At 32.6% G+C, this 17,816-nt stretch overlaps 2 protein-coding genes across 4 annotated transcripts; both read right to left on the bottom strand.

Moving 5' to 3' along the window:
• Positions 1 to 1,919: 1,919 nt before the first annotated feature.
• Positions 1,920 to 9,193, bottom strand: LOC107938719 (3beta-hydroxysteroid-dehydrogenase/decarboxylase). 2 transcript variants are annotated; one of them, XM_041087993.1, is made up of 13 exons: positions 8,798 to 9,193; positions 7,846 to 7,935; positions 7,620 to 7,753; positions 7,351 to 7,521; positions 6,845 to 6,961; positions 6,675 to 6,754; positions 5,860 to 6,058; positions 4,918 to 5,035; positions 4,015 to 4,189; positions 3,244 to 3,400; positions 2,461 to 2,527; positions 2,176 to 2,373; positions 1,920 to 1,946 (listed from the first exon to the last, which is right to left on the bottom strand). In XM_041087993.1, the coding sequence occupies exons 1-12, from the start codon at positions 9,072 to 9,074 to the stop codon at positions 2,183 to 2,185; spliced, it is 1,776 nt and encodes a 591-aa protein (XP_040943927.1). In that variant the 5' UTR covers positions 9,075 to 9,193; the 3' UTR covers positions 1,920 to 1,946; positions 2,176 to 2,182. The 2 variants fall into 2 exon arrangements, with proteins under 2 accessions (XP_040943927.1, XP_016727443.2); XM_016871954.2 differs by having other exon boundaries at positions 1,930 to 2,373.
• A 3,380-nt stretch (positions 9,194 to 12,573) lies between these two features.
• Positions 12,574 to 17,142, bottom strand: LOC107938699 (probable hydroxyacylglutathione hydrolase 2, chloroplastic). Of its 2 annotated transcripts, none has more exons than XM_016871927.2 (8): positions 16,930 to 17,142; positions 15,233 to 15,412; positions 14,907 to 15,110; positions 14,452 to 14,575; positions 13,996 to 14,096; positions 13,575 to 13,649; positions 13,384 to 13,482; positions 12,574 to 12,848 (listed from the first exon to the last, which is right to left on the bottom strand). In XM_016871927.2, the coding sequence occupies exons 1-8, from the start codon at positions 16,981 to 16,983 to the stop codon at positions 12,702 to 12,704; spliced, it is 984 nt and encodes a 327-aa protein (XP_016727416.2). In that variant the 5' UTR covers positions 16,984 to 17,142; the 3' UTR covers positions 12,574 to 12,701. The 2 variants fall into 2 exon arrangements, with proteins under 2 accessions (XP_016727416.2, XP_040943925.1); XM_041087991.1 differs by having other exon boundaries at positions 15,233 to 15,478; positions 16,930 to 17,051.
• Between the last annotated feature and the right edge of the window lie 674 nt (positions 17,143 to 17,816).

Genomic DNA, 17,816 nt, shown 5'->3' with positions numbered 1-17,816 from the left:
TTTAAATTTAAAAATTTAGCTCTCTATTTGTAAATAATAAAATTCCTATTGATAATAATATTGGAATTCAATTAAATTGAATTATATAGAATTTAGAAAAGAGAATGTTTACTTACGTGATCAATTTAAGTAGCCTCAAAGCCGTGTACTATTTATAAATGAAAACCTTATGATCCTAAATTTAACATTTTTATTCATCTATTTGATTTTTTAAGGGTGTAATATTAATTTAATTTTAAAAAAGTTATTTATAGTATTATCAAATCATAACACCCATTATTAAATCAAAAACCCTAACAGCTTAATTTTTTTCCAATTCAATTTTTTTGCTTTACTTGAAATGGTATCAATCTTCAAATTAGTTGTTAGTTACGGTTTCTTTAATGATGTTTTTTAAAATGATATTTAAAAAAAATTGTTTTTAATTTTCGTTCATAGTATTGATGTTTTTTGCCTACACTTACGAAATTTTTGTTTTGTCCACTCTATTTTCTTTGAAAGTAGTTGTAGTTTTTGTTTTAATTTTTAGTTTCTAATCATGTTTAAAATGTTTGTACGTGATTTGCCTAAATAAGAGTGTTGATATGTCTATTAAGAATCATTCTCAAAGTGTTTTATCATGATAGAGTACAATAATGATACTTATTAAATAGAAATCGAATTAAAATGATGCATATCTAATTTATTTATAAATTTTTTTTAATATTACATTTTTCCAATGTTACAGTTAATGTCATTTTGTTTTTCTCTTCGTTAGCAATTATTTTACAAACATGACATTTAAACATCAATTTGTAACGTCTTATTTATAGTATATATTATGAAAGGATTTGGATTATTGATATTTAATCTAAGACTTTGCTGGTTAAAAGGAAAAATAACTGGATTAAAAATGTTTTAATAAAGAAATCTTTCAAATTTTAGAACACTTTTAAGTAAAATTCATTATGTATCAGATAGTATCTATTTTAAAAAAGATTTCTCAAAGTTATGATCGGAATTTGGAAATAATAAAATTAAGGGCATAAGAGAAAAGCTTAATATTCTCTTCAAATGAATTAAAATAGACAAAAATCGAGAATGAAAAATCAAGATCGAAATTTCTAAGTACAAATTTATAAATTATATAAATTCTAAATTTATAATTAGGACAAAATGCAACTCAAATTACAATCTCAATACTTGAAAAAGTTTAGAAAATATTAAACATGCCGCATTAAAGTCTGAATAACATACCCCAGCAATATGACCGAAGAAAGGTGAAAAACAGAAAAATGCTCGATACAAAACATCTCGAGCTGAACTTGAGGATTACTATAATTTATTTAAGGGTAATGGATTATGAAGGTCTCTAAGACTACATTTTACCCCCTTTAATAAAAAAAAAAAGATAAATTAGTCCTTGTATAGTAAATCAAAGAGTAAATTAATTCTTTCTGTTAAAAAATTAATCCATTTTTACTATTTAAAACTAACATTGTTTGACAAAATAACCAGACAGTTATACGTGACACGTACACATTGTGCTGACATACATGGACTAATTTTTAATAGTAAAAATAGATAAAACTTTTAACAGAAGAACCAATTTATTCTTGAATCTAACGTGTAAGAACTAATTTGCCCAATTTTCACTAATTTACCTTTATTTATGTAGCTACATAAAAGAGTGAACATCTAATAAATCTAGAATTCGAACTACAACATCTACAGCCCTTTCTCAATTTCGAATCTACCTGGAAAAGGAAGTCCCCGATGGAATGTAGTTTTAGAACACTACATTTGGCCAGTAACCACATTTCAACAGTTGAAATATTCAGGTAACATGTGCTACATAGTTGTCCCCTATGTTACTCGGAATCTTCATTTTCTCTAAAACTAGGCATATATTCGAATACGGATGTTGAAAAATGATGAGATACGAAAAGATAACAATATGAACGTACCTGTATTCAACACTCACCGTCAAGTCTGGTAACATGTGTATTTTACCCTGATTTACTTTTAATGATACGAGGTAGAATTTATGCTGTTCAATTAAGCTACTATATTTTGATAGGAAAACAATTTCTATCGTCTGATCATCGATGCTAGTCTAAGCTAGTCTAAACACAATACAAGCCGATCAGTAAGGAAAACTAAAATACTACTATAAGAGCTTGAACTGGTAATTACCGTGCATTTACGAAAAGTGAGCTTTTTCTTGATGCGAACCGTTGTTGTTTCGAAGAAATGCTGTGACGTAATCTGGCAGGGTACTTATTATCAATCCTTTTGATTCCATGATACCAAACAAAAAAACTGCCCATAATCCTTCGATCACTGATTCATATTGTTCGTAAATGAAGAATGCAGTGAAGGCAAAAACCAGAACTGCATTACGGATTATTTCCGAAGTCAGTATCACACGATGAACCAATATAATTACCCATTTAAACAAAAAGTAATATCGTTACTTACCGATGCCAACAAGAACAGCCAAGGAATATGATACAATCCACTTGAACAAATAAAGGAAAGCCATAACCTGTATAAGTTACATGCATATGTCAGTATTTCTATGGACCTATGCATAGCTCATATGGTTATAATCAATCAAAAAATTTCAGGTTGCTTCAAGTCGAAGTTTGCAACAGATCCACATTGAGTTTTCAGTAAAGTTTATGCATGTCTGGCTATAAAGAAGCTAACCCCTCAGTTAGATTCAAAATATTTGACAGGGAAACCAATTTCATCTATGAGTACGTATAATGTGGAGATGGACAGTTGTAACTCAATAACCCGATAACATTATTACATTTATTTAAAACCTAAGATGCAATGGGAAATTATAGTGGCACATTTTGTAAAACAATTAAGTACCAGAATGCACCTGGATACAAAATTTCAACTGAAATACATGAGGGTTTCAAGGGTAGGATATAAGGTCGGACCGTCGGAGATTTCAGGTAGAAGTACTATGTAGGGCCTTTTAATAAGAGTGAGATTGCATTTTTCCCCCTCTATAAAAAAAAAAGGACAAATTAGCCTTCCGTAAAATATTCCATTCATTTCTCCATTAGCTAATTTGCCCACTTTTTAAAGTAGAAGGGGCAAAATAATCCAACTCTTAGTACAGGGGCATCCATGATACTTTTACTGAGTTTACGTGTTTGACATGTTCAAGAATGAAAAGTTTAAAAAGTAAAAGAAACTATAAAAGAAAGCATGAAACCGTAAACACATTGCCATCAAAATACAAACCTTGAAAAACCTGCTCCAATCCTCCCCCTTGGCCAACAATCGGATGCTACAAACTACTCTATTCCACATATAAGATATGGATCTGATTGAATTTTTCACGTCTGAGTTTTGGATTTCAAAACAAGATGAAGGTATGTTTTGAACAGCAAAACCACATCTGTCGCAAAGGCAATCATAATTAAGACAGAAAAGTATATTTCAATAATACGATATTCAGCAAGTTACTGAATAAAGAATAGAACTGCAGATTTTATAAGCTAATAGTAGGAATGTAAATACTGTAAGAGAAAATTGGTTCAGGTAGGTGTTCCAATTGTTTCAAGGGGGAAAAGGGCGTGGCATCTAATAAACTAGTTCACCAGACAGGAAGAAAGCCCGATTGGGTCATGTCGATAGAAATGGTAAAAGTGAACCAAGGGAAACATGATTAGTACTTTAGAACATTTCTTTAACTATTTAAAAAGAAATTCTAAAGGAAAACAAGCAATCAAACCCCATCTCTGTATTGGTAATGACATTCCCGAAGCTGGGGTATATGCCAAAACAAGGAAATGGAAATGAGGAGAGGTAATGGAAAGAGTATCTTAATCAAAAGAGTTTGGCATCGAACACGGACACTGGAAAACAAAAAGTGAAAGAGGTCCAAAGAGGACCCTGGAACTGGTTCACATTCCAGATTGAATCAATCGATGAGTAAAAACGGGGAACTACAACAAATTGACCCAATGAACTGGGATGAAAGAACCAAGGGATGTAATTAGCAATACTCACATATCTGATGCTAAAATACCATATCCATAAAGAATGGCTGTAACTAGCAGCAGAAGCTGGGCTGCAGATGAGGTAAAAGTCTTTCCACAGAAAAAGAACCAGTAAAATGCCAAAGCCAGTATAAGGAAGCACATAAATGTTCTCCTTTCATCTCTCCACAGGAGGACATCTGCAACTGAATTGAAGTAATTCAAGGTCACTATATGGAGAAAATTGCACTATCATGCCTCATTTATTTATAAGAGCCTATTTGAATGCATCTATCTATATGCTATAATACAGTGTTTGATTGAGCTTTGGTGTCAAATGACACCAACTCGGTAAAATTACTAAAAGTTTAAATAAACTATTATTAATAAAATCAAAATCAAAGATATTTTTTTATTTTAAAATTTTTAAGAAAACATATATTAGAAAAACCCTAACCACATCTTATGACTGCTAAAAACAACACATAATAGATTAAAAAATAAATGTAACACCCAGGTATGGAATGCATCCAGAGAAACGATGATGACTCAAGTATTCAACTAGCGACCAATTGATGCGTCTTGTTTTATGCCTCCATCTGATTGTACAGTTTGCCATGAAATGTTGCCTCGGCTTAGGCTTAAAGCTGAAGTCAAGATGGACTATGTAGCCTGTCGGCTACAATTACAACCTCAAAGACCTTCACCAACTTTAGAAGAAAGAATCATTTTAACCATTCAATCCCATAGTACAATCTCATGGCATAGCATGACATGCTCAAAAGTAGTACGCAAAAATAAATCTACAAACTAACTAATCATGTGCTCAATTGTTGAAAGGACACTACAAATTCTTTGGCTAAGCATAAACTTCAGAGAAATAGCTATGCAATACCATTATTGAAATCTGCATAAAAAACATAAAATAGAATACCTATCCCGCTGCCTAGCAGCTTCTCTGCTTTGGATTGTTCATCAAAATTGCCGAATCTCATAAAAGATGAGTTTTTAGATAAATGAGAGAATGATGCAACTGTTGACTTGATACCATCCTGCATTATCAGCAACAAATATAAAAAAGGTATGTCAAACTTTCAGATTAAAAAAGTTGCAGTCACCCTAGTGGATCTTTGGAAACTACTTTATGTGATTGATGTGATCACGAGATGACAAAAACGATCTTCAGATAAAACCATTCTATGAGCTCAATTCAATTTCTTAAAGGTATAACAAAATGTAACATGAACGGGAAAAAGTGTAATAGAGAATGAAAATTGTCTTTCCATTTATCAACTTAGGGAAGAAAAGGATAAGGCGTAAAGGACAAAAGCAGTTATTAGTTTCTACAAGAAATTCTAAACCCAACAGCCATTCCTTTGCTTCAAAAATTCCTCCAGCTTTCAAATTTAGAAAAGCAATGAGGATACCCAATTCCACCAAGTTCCATTCATCCTAGTGTTCAGTTCATGAAAATAAGCTGAATTAACCTAAACTCTAGCTAACTACCCACCAAAGATATGTTCATGTGTCAACTTATGAGTTATAACCACTCAATCCCTTAGAAGTGGAGACAATAATTAGTGCTTCTACTCTATAAAGATGAATATTATTCAGAAATACCAAGAGATGAAAAATATATGTTCAGATATTGAAAAGGATGTTGAATGCACTAAGTTTAAACTTTGGCTAGTCAACTGAATTTTTTTTTTTTCCATTTTTGTAAAAGTCCTAATAAATCATGAAAAACTAACAGCTAAAAGAGGATCTGGAAATATTCTGTACAAAATAGGGGTGCCAAAAGAAAAGAGAGACTACAAGAATATTACATGTTACAAAAGAATGGATTTACATATAAGGAAAAACAGCAGAAACTTACTTCTAGTGAGACAACAAGTGAGTATCCAAGATGCTTTTGAGCTGCGGAGCAGTCAAAAGTTCTGTTACGTGAAGCTAACTGAACAATGTAATGAGGTGACACGGAATATTTATACATTCTGTAGCCCAACTTGTCGTGTATGTATTGACTAAGTATGACTACATAGGAAACCATCCAAGTAGGAACTTTTATGAACGGTCTGCAATGCAATTGACAACTCCAGTTAGGAGAATACTAAAGGTGACAAAAAAGAAAAGAAAAGAGAAAAGGGATTTTGTAATTGCTTCAGCATCCAATTTAGCAGAAAGAAAAAAAGTACATAAATTGTCAACCAAAAGAAAAAGAGAATTCAGAGAAGGAAGTCAAACAGGACACTAAAACATAAACCAGCAGATTTTGTAGATCATATTAGTAGGATTCCACTTCCAAACAAGAAAAAACATCCATTCCTACACTAAAATTCTTGATGGTATGCCAAAATCTAGCAGTATTTGTGCTGATGAATTGGCAATGAAAAACATATTTCAAATTTCAAAGACCAAAGGAAAGGATCCAAATAAGGAACAACGCTTCATAAGATGATCATAGTTTCTTTGTTCCCTCCTCTGGCCCATGATAACCGTCTTAGTAACACAAGTAAATTATGAACAAAAAATGTAACACAATTAAATATATTACATGTCACAAAATGTAACACAATTAAATATATTACATGTCACAATCATGTTAGTTTGATGAATCTACAGCATAGTAACCTACCACGAATCAGTACGATATCGCAGACTTTCACACATTGGAAAACCAGCATGCTTTACCTTTGATACCCTAAGCCTTCAAGTATGAGAGATATAAATTCCCAGAACATTATAGGCTCGAGATTTGTAATGAAAAAAGCCTGCATATTGAGAACATCTCCCTTAGACATAGTTTTAATATTAATTAAAATAAGAGAGAACTTTACGTATCTTTCAAACTTAAGGAGTACCTTTCCAGCCACCGAGACTACCCAAGAATCCATAGTTTCTGCAGCACAGATATGAGCATGAGCAACATTCTCGACATAGGTAAAGTCAGACATATTTCCACCACTTCCTGTAATGAACTGAAATGCGAGCTGTTACTATAAAAAGGATTAATAGAAATACTACTTATTCCATCATAACATAAAGTAAACATATATTTTCCAAAAAAAAAGCAAGACATAATATAATTTTAGAAACAGAACTAGCTGCACATTCCCAAAAGGCATAAATGATCTGGGATGCAAAAAGGATCTTACTTGAGATAAATCAAACATGGGAAATTAGGGCTAAAAGTAAAGAGGTTCCTAAAGACACATTGCCATATTTCACTTTTAGCCTATACTTTGATAATCAATGTAGAAATATCCATTACGATACGATAGATAACAGTAAGAATTTTAAAATAATCAAGATAATAGTAAAACTACAGATCTACACAAATAAAGCGAAGTTAAGATTGTTCACAAACCTTTGCCAAACTGAACTTGGCTAGATTCGCTAGCAAAGGCACAAATTGTGTTTCACCAGGTCCAAAGACATTGCTAGGGCGAAGTACACATGTTTGAAGACCGCCAATATTGTTAGCTAACCTGATTAGTCCTTCAGCTTGAAACTTAAGGTCAACTGTCATATCCTTAAACTGTAGAGGCGCATCAATAAACAAAAGGACAATTAGCAAACAGATGGAAACTCAAAACCAAAAATAGTTTTATCAGAGTGAAGCAATATGAAACATACTTTCCCTGGGTAAGCGAAGGACTCATCACCATTAAGTATATCTTGTGAACCATCAAAAACAACATCTGCAGAACTATTGTATACAAGTCGCTTAACTTTACTCTCTTGGCATGCATTAATGACATTTTTTGCACCTGAAAATATTGTCAACGCAATGGTATGATTTTGAAATATAGTATATAGTTATAAATCTCATCAAAAGAGGCAAACAAGAAAGGCACATTACCTTGAACTATGATCATGTAGCAATTACTGAAATCATGTGTGTCTAAATCAGTCGGTTCCATGTAAAATACAACATCTGCACCTGTAGTTACTGCAAGAGGTGTATTGTCAGAACAGAGCCAATTTCTCAAACATTTCCAAAGTTGCAATGATATTTTAAAACTGAAGATGACATAAAAATGCAACATTTGTGAATTCAATTTATTTCCTTTCTGTCTCAGCATACGCTTCAGTTCCTTAACAAAAAAAAAAATTCAGAGACTAATTTCTTTTATCTATTTTTCTCGCAAACAAACAGAAACAAATACATCCAGTAGGTCTATCTTCCTTGTTTAGCTTGCAAAGGGTGAAAATAAACAAGATTGATAAAACTAACATTTTCAACTCTCAAACATTTTTTCATGGCTTCTCACGAACTAACTATGGTGTATCCCTAATTTTCTAAGATTTCCAGCTAAAGTTAAAGCATCTAGTAATATTAATCTCTGAGGTAACAACAAAAAGCCTCTATTTCAATTAATGTAAATCTAATACTATTTTAACAATCGCTTTTTCAACTCACGTTCATTTCCAGAGACAAAACGAACAAGTTTTGAATCGAAAGCAAAACAGCATATTTTTAAATATATATATATGATTTTACTTTTATAGAGACCAATTATGCTATAACGGATACGACCTGTCAATCATTTGTTCATTTATGATCAACTATGAGTTTTATTTGACTTCACTGCAACTTCTTTAGAAACCAAAAATCAACAATCAACAAAAATGCTTAGCGCAAACTCCATTCTCAGTTAAACTAACTTTAAATCACCTTAAACTTAAATAGATAACTGATCGAGCTCTCTTTCCTAGCATTTCTCCAGTATCTCCATCGGAAATGCTTATATGTTTAAAGAGGTATATATATACATGCGAATATTGATCGTATATTTACTTTACTTTTTTACCTTTGACGATTTGAGAAGTATCGAGAACATCGACGTGGCAAAAGGTGGCTTGACCAGAACTGATAGCATCAGAGAGGAGAGAATCTGAACCAGAGGAAGTATCGAGCAGCAGCGAGTGAGATGATGAGTCAGCGACTCGGACGATCCAGCCTCCGAGTCGCAGTAACCTGTTGACTAGCGTTCTTCCTATGAATCCACGACCTCCTAAAACAACGCACGTCCGAGTTTCACTCCAACCTCCACGCGCCACGTCATACGCCGCCGCCTTCTCCGCCATTTTCTCTCCTTTTTCTTTTTTTTCCCCTTTTTTATCAGCAAAAAATGGGGATCGTCGATATTATCGATTAGTGTGCGGAAAATTGATAAATATTATGGGCGTTGTGAATAAAAAAGTTGTGAATAAAAAAGCTGTTTGGCGGGGCGAAACGTTGATTTATTTTTTCCCCTTCTCAACGTGAAGGAAAATTAATAGGACTAATCCTTATTTTAGTCCCTCTACTATATGAAATTTTTTATTTAATCTCTCTATCATTAGTTTGACATCTTTTTAATATGATATATGTGTATTGCTTTTGTCCAATGTGATATTTATATTTTGTGAATATTGTACATTTTGGGATTTAAAGATTATTATATTAATTTTTTAGTATTTAAGTTGGATTTTTAATTTGATTTAACGAGAGTTAATTGTTAATATTAAGTTCGAGTTCTCATGATTTTGTTAATATACTAATTTTAGTGGTAAAAGTATGAGGGAAGCCCTTCTATTTAGGAGTGGATTGCATTTCGACCTTCTACTAAAAATGGGTAAATTAACCTTTGTACCCTTTGTTTTGAAACATGAAAATTAACCCTTTATCAAAATGATATTTTAGCTATAGTTTAGGGACCAAATTATGAATTAACCATTTAAATTAACATTTCACATCATTATTTTACAGATGAAATTTAACGGAATGACTAATTTGCATGTTTCACGATGTATAAGGGCTAATTTGTCTATTTTTCCAGTAGAAGAGCCAAAATGCAATCTACCCCTAAGTATAGGAGCTTCTCTGGTACTTTTACCTGATCTTAACTTAATTGATGAAAGTTAATAGTTAATATTATTAGCTATAATTTTTCTTCAAATAATCCCTAGAACTCGAAATTTGATTGTTAATGTTATTAGTTAAATTATAATTTTTTTGGTATCCACCAAAAGTAAATGGTTTGTCACTGAACCACTAGTGAGTGAAAAAGTACTTGCGTTAGAGTATTTAGTTAACACCAATCTCGAGTTTGATCCGTAGACAATCCTTTAAACTTTACCAAATATCAGAAAAGGACTAAATTTTAAATTCCAAAGTAATAGAGGATTAAAACCAAAATTAGACCACGTTATAAATATTATGTAACTAATATTTTGGTTGAAAGGAAAAAAAGTAGGGTAGTGACTAGTGGCCAGTGGGTGGTAGGGACCAGAAATCGGGTGAGTCCATGGGGCGTCAGATACATGGGCGCTTTCAGGTGAAAATTACGGCTCCCACTAAACTTTATTTGTCACCTACTATTATTTTCTTCCTAAATTCGTTCCAAATTTTTCTTTAAATATGATGATATAAATATTACATAAGTATGATATAACTTATAAATAAAACCAATTAATATATATGATAAACATGGTGATTCAAGTATTGATTTGCTTGTTTGATATGGGTTTAAACCGTGTTATCAAGTTTTTATCTTTAATATTGAATAAAATTAATTAAAAAGAATATGATTAAGACCTCTAAGTAGTAGATGTAGTGGTAAGACATATTATAATTTCGAAAATAGAATATAAGTTCGAACTTTAATGATTATATAGTTGAAAATGATTGTCACAAATCCTGAATATAGACTGTAAAACGAGCATGAATGATAAAAAAAAAAACTAAAAAAACCCACACATATTATACACATATGGAGTGACGTAGGCCTAAGTACTCAAGGGACTTAAGCCATTCACTTTAACCATATATATAAACAGTTAAAATATGTTCTAAGTTCTTATGCTTTTCGTGTTTTTAGAATTTAATTTCTTACTTTTATTTCTTAAAATTTAGCCTCTTTACTTTTTAATTAAAAAAAAACAAGTCCAACTACCAAGATTTTCAGAAATCAAATCGATCAAGCCACCTGTTCGTTAGTCCAATTAGTTCGTCCAATTTAATTAAATAAATTATTTCAAATTTTCAAAATAAAAATATTTAAAAAAATATGGTTCAACTGTTCATTGGCTTAATTGATTTAAAGCCTTTCTCTGAATCAATACATTTAATAAAAAGAAACTCAATCACTAATCTTCTGCGTTTTGTAAGCCCTCAATCGGTTTTAAACCTTTCCCTGAATCAATACATTTAACAAAAGCAGCCTAATCACCAATCCTTAGCAATTTGTAGGCCCATTAAAAGAGTAGATGATGGTCACGGGTTTTAAAGTTACTTCATACTCAAGGCGAGGATTAAATCCTCGATCATTGTTTAAAATAGAAGAAACACTTACCATGTCACCTAACCCCGTGATTATTGAACCTAAATTTTAAAATATTCACTTCGTCGTCTTTCACTCAAATAAGAAAACTATATCAAGATTTCAGAGTTCGGGTTAATCAAAAGTTGTGCAGATTAATATTTTTTTTCATTTTTTTGGTATGATTTGATCAGAATGCAATTGTTTTGTGGTTTCACTATTTGGGTTAACAGAAGGCTTTGTATTTAAAAAACAAACCTTAATACATATAGTTTCTGTTTGAAGAGTAATCATCTTTTCATAAATCAAAGTGCTTTTGAAAAAACTGTGCAACTAAACTATTAAGTTGGAAAATAAATAAATGGAGAACATGAGTAATTAAGAAATTTATCTCAATGTCTAAATCGGAGGAGGAAACAGAAGAAATAGTGGGGGAAGACGGTGGTGAAAGCATATCGGAAGTTCGGAACCTAGATCTAGCATTTCTTTATGCTATTTAATATGGGGATTTAAAGGGTTAACTTAAAAATTTTGTAATTTTTAAAGGGATTATAAGAACAATTTTTCTTTTTCTTTTTGCAAATCCAGTCAACAAACTATGGGATAACCATTTTGATTAAATTTTCTAACAGTAATGACTAAATTGACAAAAAAAAAAACCAAAGTAAGAACGATGCTATTTTAAGATAATCTTTATGTAATTTATCAAATTTGATTAAATCAATATGAAATAACAAAAGTTTTATATTTAAATTTTCCCATCGACATTCTCTCCAAATTCATCTTTTAGGCTATCCTTATCTTTATAAAAAATATATTAAAATCCGGCTCAATCAATTCAAACCTAAACCCCGACGATTAACCTAATTTGTTAACAAAAAAACAACTTAAACTTCTCCAATCACACCTAAATTGATTCAAACTTAAATATAGCGCGAATAACGAAGTGATTAAAATCCAAAATGATCTATACCAATAATTATTCAACCCAAAAATCCTAAACCTCAAACACAATTAAATCAGATTCAAAATGATCCAAACTCGAAACGACCAGAAAAACTTGAAATTTTAAAAACTTCAAATTAACATGATCTAAATTGGTCTGACCCAAAACCAATCAACCCAATCAATTAAACTAATTGGACCGTAAAATAAACCAATTCGATCTCCAATCCGATTTTGAGATTTTAATGTTAAAAATTAAATGTATATAAGAGGCAAAGGAATAAAAAATTGTTATGATGAAATAAGCGAAATAATATTTTGAGATTAGCTCAAGAGAATTTCGAAAGAACCAAAAAAAATTAAAATCAAAGCATATGAACATTGGTAAACATTTGTGGTTTTTTATTTCACATATGGAAGAGCTAACATCACCTATACACATACAGCAATGGTGTCTAAACAAGCCCTAGAAATTATCCTTTGCGTGACGAATGACACCAAACGCTTCAGCCGCATTTGCATCGGCCGGAATATTTAATGCCTGCCTGATTTCTGAGCTCATCGTTCGAAGGAACGGATTACACGCCTTCTCTTTTTTCAGTGTAGTTGGAATCTGAAAAACAGCAGATTGTTAGTTGATGCTACATTATCAGGCAATTCGGGGGAGCTTGCTCGACTCGTATGGATCGAGTTGAGCCAACGGTCAAACACAGTTGCATAAATAACTAAAAAAATTTATTAAACCGTTTCAACCTATTCAATTACTGGTTTCTGTCCTAGTTTTTTATTTTTACTGGTTTCAAGCAGTTTTTGATTCAATCGGTTCAACCCAAAGGTTTCAAGCAGTTTTTGATTCAATCGGTTCAACCCTTTGTTTGGACCAGTATACCGGTCAATTATCGGTCCAATTAATTCGACTGACCAATCCAGTCATTTTCCAAGCACGCTAGTCACATCATTAAATCTTGACGAAATCCAAGTTCAGGTACTAAAGTAGACCTAATTACTAAGTTCAATGACCAAAAACAAATCATTATCGGTTTGTTCAACAAATTTTATGATCTAGTCCTTGAAAGGTATATTGAACAAAAAAGAAATCCTCAAAAGGTATGAGAAATTAGCTAAGAAAGACAAACTATAGAAATTACCGTAGGCAACCCTTTGTTGTGAAGGTGAGTTACATGCGCTGCATACGACTGAAGTGCTTCATTCTTGGGTTCTATCGACAATGCAAATTTCGAATTACTCTGCCAAAACAGGTACATTATATGGTTAGTGCCTTTCTGAATTCTGAGTGGGGAAAACTGAAGGGTTCGATAGAAAAGATTAATAGACTAACCAAAGTATATTCGTGACCACAATATATATTTGTATCATCAGGCAGAGACATGATCCTCTGAAGGGAAGAAAGCATCTGCCAGGTAGAATTCAGCCATTAAGATATGTATTGATAAAAACACAGATGATTCACCAGAATATGAAAGTTTGTGATATATGGCGCCAGAATTTTAATTTGTTTCACATTTAATTCTATGTTACTTTGACTTATCCGGACTCTTCATTTTTTCTAACCTATGTATGATAGTCATGTCTAATGCTGGATATAGGTGCGGGGATACTGGATCAACCCCCAAATACATGGAAAACTCGAAAAATATCGAACATACCGACATTCGATACTAATAGCCAAGTCCAAATAGCCCTTTAGGGTATCCACTGTTAACTAAGATATCGTAAAGTTTAGATGTCAAAGAAGATACCTGTTCCGGGGTTCCTTCGAAAAGCTTGCCACATGATAAGCTGAACAATGTGTCCCCGGTAAATATTGCTGCAGAACTTGGAAAATAGAAGCTGATATGGCCTGCATGACATGTTTCAATTTAATAATAACAATAAATACTAATAAACTATGTTACTCGGGATCTTCATTTTTCTTTAAGTACTTGTGATGCTTGGATTTGATGCATATATGAACATTAGTATGATGAGATATGACCCTCCAAAGACATGAAAAACTTTTAAAAAACGAAAATACCCTGGTTGGACATATATACATATCCAACACTCATGATCAAGTCCAAGTAATATAGCTAATAAATAAAAAAAGGGGGATTGAGAAGGTACAAGCTACCACAAAGCGGAGACCAGAATATGACTGCTATAAGTTCATACATTATTCAGTTGAATTTCAGATAAAATGGGGTAATGAATCTAACCTCGGGTATGACCTGGAGTTTCAATGACATGCACCTCATGACCTGCAAACATCCACTTGTCCCCATCATTTAGAACAATATCAATTCCAGGAATCCTATCCTTGTCTATTCCCGAACCGATAACCTACACGAAGAACAACAGTTATTAATACTATCATTATCCCGGTCACAATATATAAAATCCATGATTCAAATGCCTTTCCAAACAATTGAAACCCACATATATGTCATTGTCTAAAGACCGTTAATAAGCTTCACTTGCACATGCATTGTAAATAAACCTGTCTATGGGCCAGGCTGGGATATGGCTCGTTTTTACTTGCCAAGCCCAGCTGATGCCCTGTTCCGTACCTTGCTTTCACAGGGTACAAATGGATATTCCAGTCGAGTTTATGATTTTAATGTCTGATAGGAGCTGAAAAGATGACCGAACCAAGAGACAACAGTTTTCGTACCTTTGCTCCATACCTTGCTTTCAGCTCTGCATTCCCACCAGTATGATCGTGATGGTGATGGGTATTCAATATATAAGTCAAGTTCCAGTTTTTCCGACTCAAAGCATCGATAATGGGCATAGCTATTGAAGGATCAACGACTCCAACCGTGCCTGTGTCCACGTCGTGTAAAAGATATGCATAGTTGTCTCTAAGACATGGTACCTGCAAAAAACAATGAGTTGAGAAAATGAAGGCGAACAAACTATCACAAAAACAAAACAAGTAAAAAGATTATTAAAACGAAACATTTTAAACACGAGAAATATTAAAAGAGGTGTGCTCACCAATTCGATTTGCAATGAGGAAGACACGTTGGTGACACTACAAAACTCCGCGACCCTGAGAGAACGACTTGCCCCGCGCAAGGTTTTGAGGGGCATCGATAATAAGCGCAAGCCATACTCGAGACCCTTTCTTATGCAAAATTGCCTCAAGCCTGGCCAAACACAAAGCCCACTCCTCACCTAAAACATTCGAAAATAGGCTTTCAAATATAACCATAAACCAACATATATTCAAGACAAAAGTTCCTGCAATAACAATCAAATACAAAATCACATAAAATGATTTCGAATTATAATAATGATTGCAAACCACCAATTCATATAATAATGATATCTACATACATACTAGACAAGCAAATGTATAGAGAGAAAGCAGGTTCGTATCAAAGTCGAGGCTTTATTTTAATGACTTGAGGGAAATGATTCATAACATGCAACTTTGTTATAGGGCTCGGATCCTACATCGGGAAGTATGAGATTTCCTTAAAAGGGTTTATATGGACCTAGACTACCTCACCTAATATCCACATACATACAAGACAAGTAAATGTACAGAGAGAAAGCAGCAAGTTCGTATCAAAGTCAAGGCTTTAGTTTAATGACTTGTGGGAAATGATTCATATCATGCAACTCTGTTATAGGGCTCAGATCGGAACATACATTGGAAAGTACGAGATTTCCTTAGAAGGGTTTATATGGACCTAGACTTTCACACCCTAATATCTAGCTTTTTGGGTATGGTTCTCCGAAGATCCATATCAATTAGTATCGAAACTTCACATCATAGGTAAAATCAGTATTGTAGCATTGCAAACCTAGACCACATAACATAGCTGGTGATATCATGCTACTCTGTTATAGGGCTTGGATCCTACATTGGAAAGTAGGGGATTTCCTTAAAAGGTTTATATGGACCTACTCTCTCTCACCCTAATATCTAGCTTTTCGGGTATGGTTCTCCGGAGATCCATATCAATTGGTATCGAAGCTTCCCGTCATTGGTGAAATTGGTATTGTAGCATTGCAAACCTAGACCACATAACATAGCTGGTGATATAGGTAATATAGCGTAAGCCTGAGGCTCGAAAAACAACAAAAACCAATGGAAAGTCACTTGAGGCTCATATCTGACATTGGCATTGCAATGCTTACCCTAAACTAGATTAAGCCATCACAAAACCAACCTCGGAACCGGGACTGCCAAGCATAGTGTATTGTTATATATCTAAGTACCAGGTACGGGTCTTAGATCCCACCTTAATAAGCTCTCTTTTTTAAAGTGCATCATATGAACTTCAGATAATGGAAACACTAACTATAAATCACACCATTTTGAACAAGATTCATATCAACATACAGTGATAAAACTAGTTTCAAATGTTCATACAAGGCAAAACCACTTAAAATCATATGAACCCTAATTTGGAAAAAAAATAGATGGTTAAAAATGGCATAAAAAAAGCAAATTATATATCACAAAAGCCAAAACCCAGATTTCCCATCAAGCTAAAACTAGTCCAACACCCATTTCTTCGATTAGCCATAAAAAGAAATGTCATTTTTCTCAAATTGGGTATTAAAAAAAATCAGATCTTTGCTATGATATTTCATTATATTTTCAGTTTCCTTCCTAAAAAAAATGCAAACTCAAGGATTAAAAAAAGGGGAAAATGAAAATGAAAAAGAAGAAAACAGACCCTTGAACAAGGAAAGGAGGCCATAGCAGATGAAGCTTTAGAGAGCATTTGCATATATCTCTCTTCTCTCTCCTCCTAAAAATGGATTCTCCTTTAGAAAGCTTTCTCTTTTTAGAGAGAGATACAGTGCATGTACATTGTGGGCTGTCACTTGTCAATAAAATGTCTGTTTTTTTGTTGAGTGAAACACATGAAAAAATATTTATTTTGAGTAAAAACATAGGTTTTCATTACTGGGTAAATAGTACCCAATATCATTCATTTATTAAAAAATTTACGTTTTGGTCACTTAACTTAAAAAATTTATAAAATAATCACTGAACTATTTATAAATTTTTATTTAAGTTACTAAACTATATAAAAATTTTCATTTAAGTTACTAGATTGTTATTTTTTAAAAAAATTTAGCTAACAAGCTCTAAACTATGATTTAACGATTTGAACGGTGAATCAGTAGTTCAATACCCATTGACGAGTAGAAGAACATACTTTAGATCAGAATCGAGTTGATGATCAATGATGAAGATCGGAAAAGAAATCTTTTTGAATTTTAATTTGAAGATTCATAACATTCAAAGTTGTTTCATGAAAAAAATTAAACTGTAGAAAATAAGGAGAATAGAGCTTTTGATGAGTGCAGGCGGTGCAAGCAAAGAAGGCCATACAACATCGATTTTAATAGCCCTATGACTTAATTAAAAACTTTTGAACAATTTAATGATCATTTTGTAATTTTTTAGAGATGAATGACCAAAAAGTAAACATACTAACAGTTTAGTGACCTCGGTTGTAGTTTACCCTAAACTATTGATTTTCAAAGATTTTGGGAAAAAAATGTTGATTATGTGATATTATTGAGATATTCTATGATTTTTTTATATTATTCA

Source organism: Gossypium hirsutum, chromosome D02 (assembly GCF_007990345.1).
Source record: "Gossypium hirsutum isolate 1008001.06 chromosome D02, Gossypium_hirsutum_v2.1, whole genome shotgun sequence".
Taxonomy (NCBI): domain Eukaryota; kingdom Viridiplantae; phylum Streptophyta; class Magnoliopsida; order Malvales; family Malvaceae; genus Gossypium; species Gossypium hirsutum.
The sequence above is the reverse complement of the archived record's forward strand: the minus strand, read 5'-3'. Positions and strand labels throughout refer to the sequence as shown.